The 2524-nt window shown below is 34.7% G+C and overlaps 1 protein-coding gene across 1 annotated transcript in view; it reads left to right on the top strand.

Moving 5' to 3' along the window:
- Positions 1 to 40: 40 nt before the first annotated feature.
- ZNF326 (zinc finger protein 326) overlaps positions 41 to 2524 on the top strand; it is a 24291-nt gene continuing 21807 nt past the window's right edge. Inside the window, exon 1 of the mRNA XM_008630284.2 lies at positions 41 to 145. Coding sequence (XP_008628506.1) covers positions 106 to 145 — 40 coding nt within the window. The 5' untranslated portion in view covers positions 41 to 105. The remainder of the gene's footprint in view (positions 146 to 2524) is intronic.

The following is a 2524-nucleotide window of genomic DNA, read 5'->3' as shown; positions in this document are numbered from 1 at the left end:
GCGGCTCCCTGTCTCTCCCCTCCAGCTCTTGCTAAGCACTAAGTCATTCTCACTGACCCATCCTCTCCAGCTGAAGACAGAGATTGGAGATTCCCAGATACCCCCATGCATTGTGGTGTGAACATGCCCAGTGGGTCAGTCTCAGGTATGAGCTATAAATACGTCTAACCTGTAAAAAGAGTTGGGGCTGAACAATCAGTGTTGACAAAAACAAAAAAGGAAACGGGTTGTTAAAAAGTGCGTAACATGGTTTGAGTGCACATGTTGTTTTCTGGAGGAGTTGTAACTGTCTGGGAGTGAGACTTGATTTTCATCTTGGGCATGTCAACATGAACTCCTGCACGTTCCAAATGAAAAACTGTGAGATAAAGGAGTGGGAATGGGGGTGGGGTAGAAATACAGACTTTTCTTAAGATGATGCTGTTTTACATAAACCAGTATATTCTTGCAGAGTAGTGTATTTGATTCTTACTACTTCTGTTGAAAAGAAAGGATATTTTCCTTTTTTATAAAAACCAGAACCTGTTACTGCTTGGGTTTTATTTACTTCCCCCCCCTAAAGTTTACTTTAACAGTTTGGGAAGGAGTATACAGAACATACAAAGTCAACACCAAAAGCTACCTCTTGTTTTTACACTGTCAAAAGTACCATGTAGATAAAACAAAAAGGAATGCATGTATTTTGGTAAGATGATTGAGGTTATGAGTTTAGAAAAGACTCAAGAAATGTTTTGACATCTCTTGCCAGCATGCAAGCAAGTATTAAAAGGATCTTAATATAAAAGCTTTCCTGAAACTGTATCCAAGCCTCATTTACAGATCCTGTCAAATAAGTGCTTGCTGTTGGATCTCTTAATAGTCTTGCTGGCTGTTATATGGAAATAACACATTGGATGACAGATGCATCTTTGATTGCAATATAATAATTTTTGTACCACATTTCTTGAGTCTTAGCTTTTTTTTTGCCAATTATATTATTTTGCATTTATCTTTCCTCATAGTAAAATAAATAAAGATATTGCTTTGTTTTTTCATCTTTTGTATTGATTCCTAACTGAATGTCCATTTGATTTTTAGAATGAAAGGTTATTCTTAAGTAGTAGCTTAAGTATTTTATTGGAGTATTCACTGTAACTGTTTTTCTGAGATCTGATGACACTAGTATTTAAGTGAAGCCAGGCTCATCCTAGGGGAAGTAACTAATCAAATGTGTATTGTACAAGTAAAGTGTTCCTTTCATGTGCTTCTGTAATAATACTTTTCATTGTGTTAATTAAGCTTTCTATTATTTGTAATTATTAAAAAAGTTTAAATATGATGTATGCAGCTTGAAACTTTTACCATAACTGTTCATAGATTGTATGTACATGAGCAAGGCATGCATAAAAATTGTTTTACCCAGGTTCTGTAGTGGAGGCTGAAGGCGGTTTTCTGGGGGTTCAGAAGATGAGCAGTAGAGGGTGGATGTTGGGAGTTCTCATCTTTGCCTAGTTTTCATTTGAGCTCTTGGCAAGGTTCTTCCTGTTGGAAACTTTTAGCCGGTGGGAAGCACTTTCAGTTTTATGTCTGATGACTCCTGTAATTACACCATTGTCTCTTCCTGATGGTTCAGTTTGAGTCAGAGTTGGCCTTCAGAATAAATTATGTTAGTATTATTAGCAGAAATGTTATTAAATATTCATGTTAATATTTTAGTTACTGCAACTATTGTCCTTTTAATCTGGAAGAGGAAATGGCCTACGGACAAGGTTGTGATCTTAGCGACCAGACATGGTGTTATGAAAAAGTAATGTGCCTGGAAAAATACTGCTTCCTATTGCACAATGGATCCTTAAGCTTTTTGTAATCAAAATTTAGCTTTTTTGTCATTTATTACTGCAAGATCTTTCTCATTTCTCATTTTCTTAGCCTTTTCATATGCTTCACATGGAGCACACTGTTTAAAATGATTTCTTGTCTTTGTACTCTGAATATGATTTCAATGTTCTCTGGTCTAAAGCTTTTTCTTTTAAATGGAGTAATTTGTACCAAGAGATTCTGAGTCTTATCTATTACTTCTTTAACTTTGTAGTTCTTTTCCTTCGGAAAATTTGATTTTTTTTTTCGGACTATTGAGATCTATTTTGCAGCTGATTTAAATGTTCTCTCCACCAAATATGGTGTCTTTTTTTTTTTAATTCATCTGAAAAAATAGATACACATTAACATTTTAATTTGTAAATTAAACTTTTATTTTAGTATCCCATTGTCCCATTCTTTTTTATTTTAGTGGTAATGGTTTTTTTTCTACCTTTGACGTAGCTCTTCTCCCGTCTTTACTATACCAGTAAACAAGTATGATCTAGAAATTAAAAACCAGCTAGTTCTTTGAAAGTTCTTCTATTTCTATACTTTAGTTCAATGGCTCGTTCATTCACAGGGTATTTATGCAAGAAGCTGCAGATGCCAAAACCTGATTTATTCCCTTAATAAATTCTTTGTTTTGGAAGCTTTGATAATGCCGTCATCTCAGAGATACACTCTT

Source organism: Corvus brachyrhynchos, unplaced genomic scaffold (assembly GCF_000691975.1).
Source record: "Corvus brachyrhynchos isolate BGI_N302 unplaced genomic scaffold, ASM69197v1 scaffold101, whole genome shotgun sequence".
Taxonomy (NCBI): domain Eukaryota; kingdom Metazoa; phylum Chordata; class Aves; order Passeriformes; family Corvidae; genus Corvus; species Corvus brachyrhynchos.
Note: the sequence above shows the minus strand (reverse complement) of the source record. Positions and strands in the feature narration are given on the sequence as shown.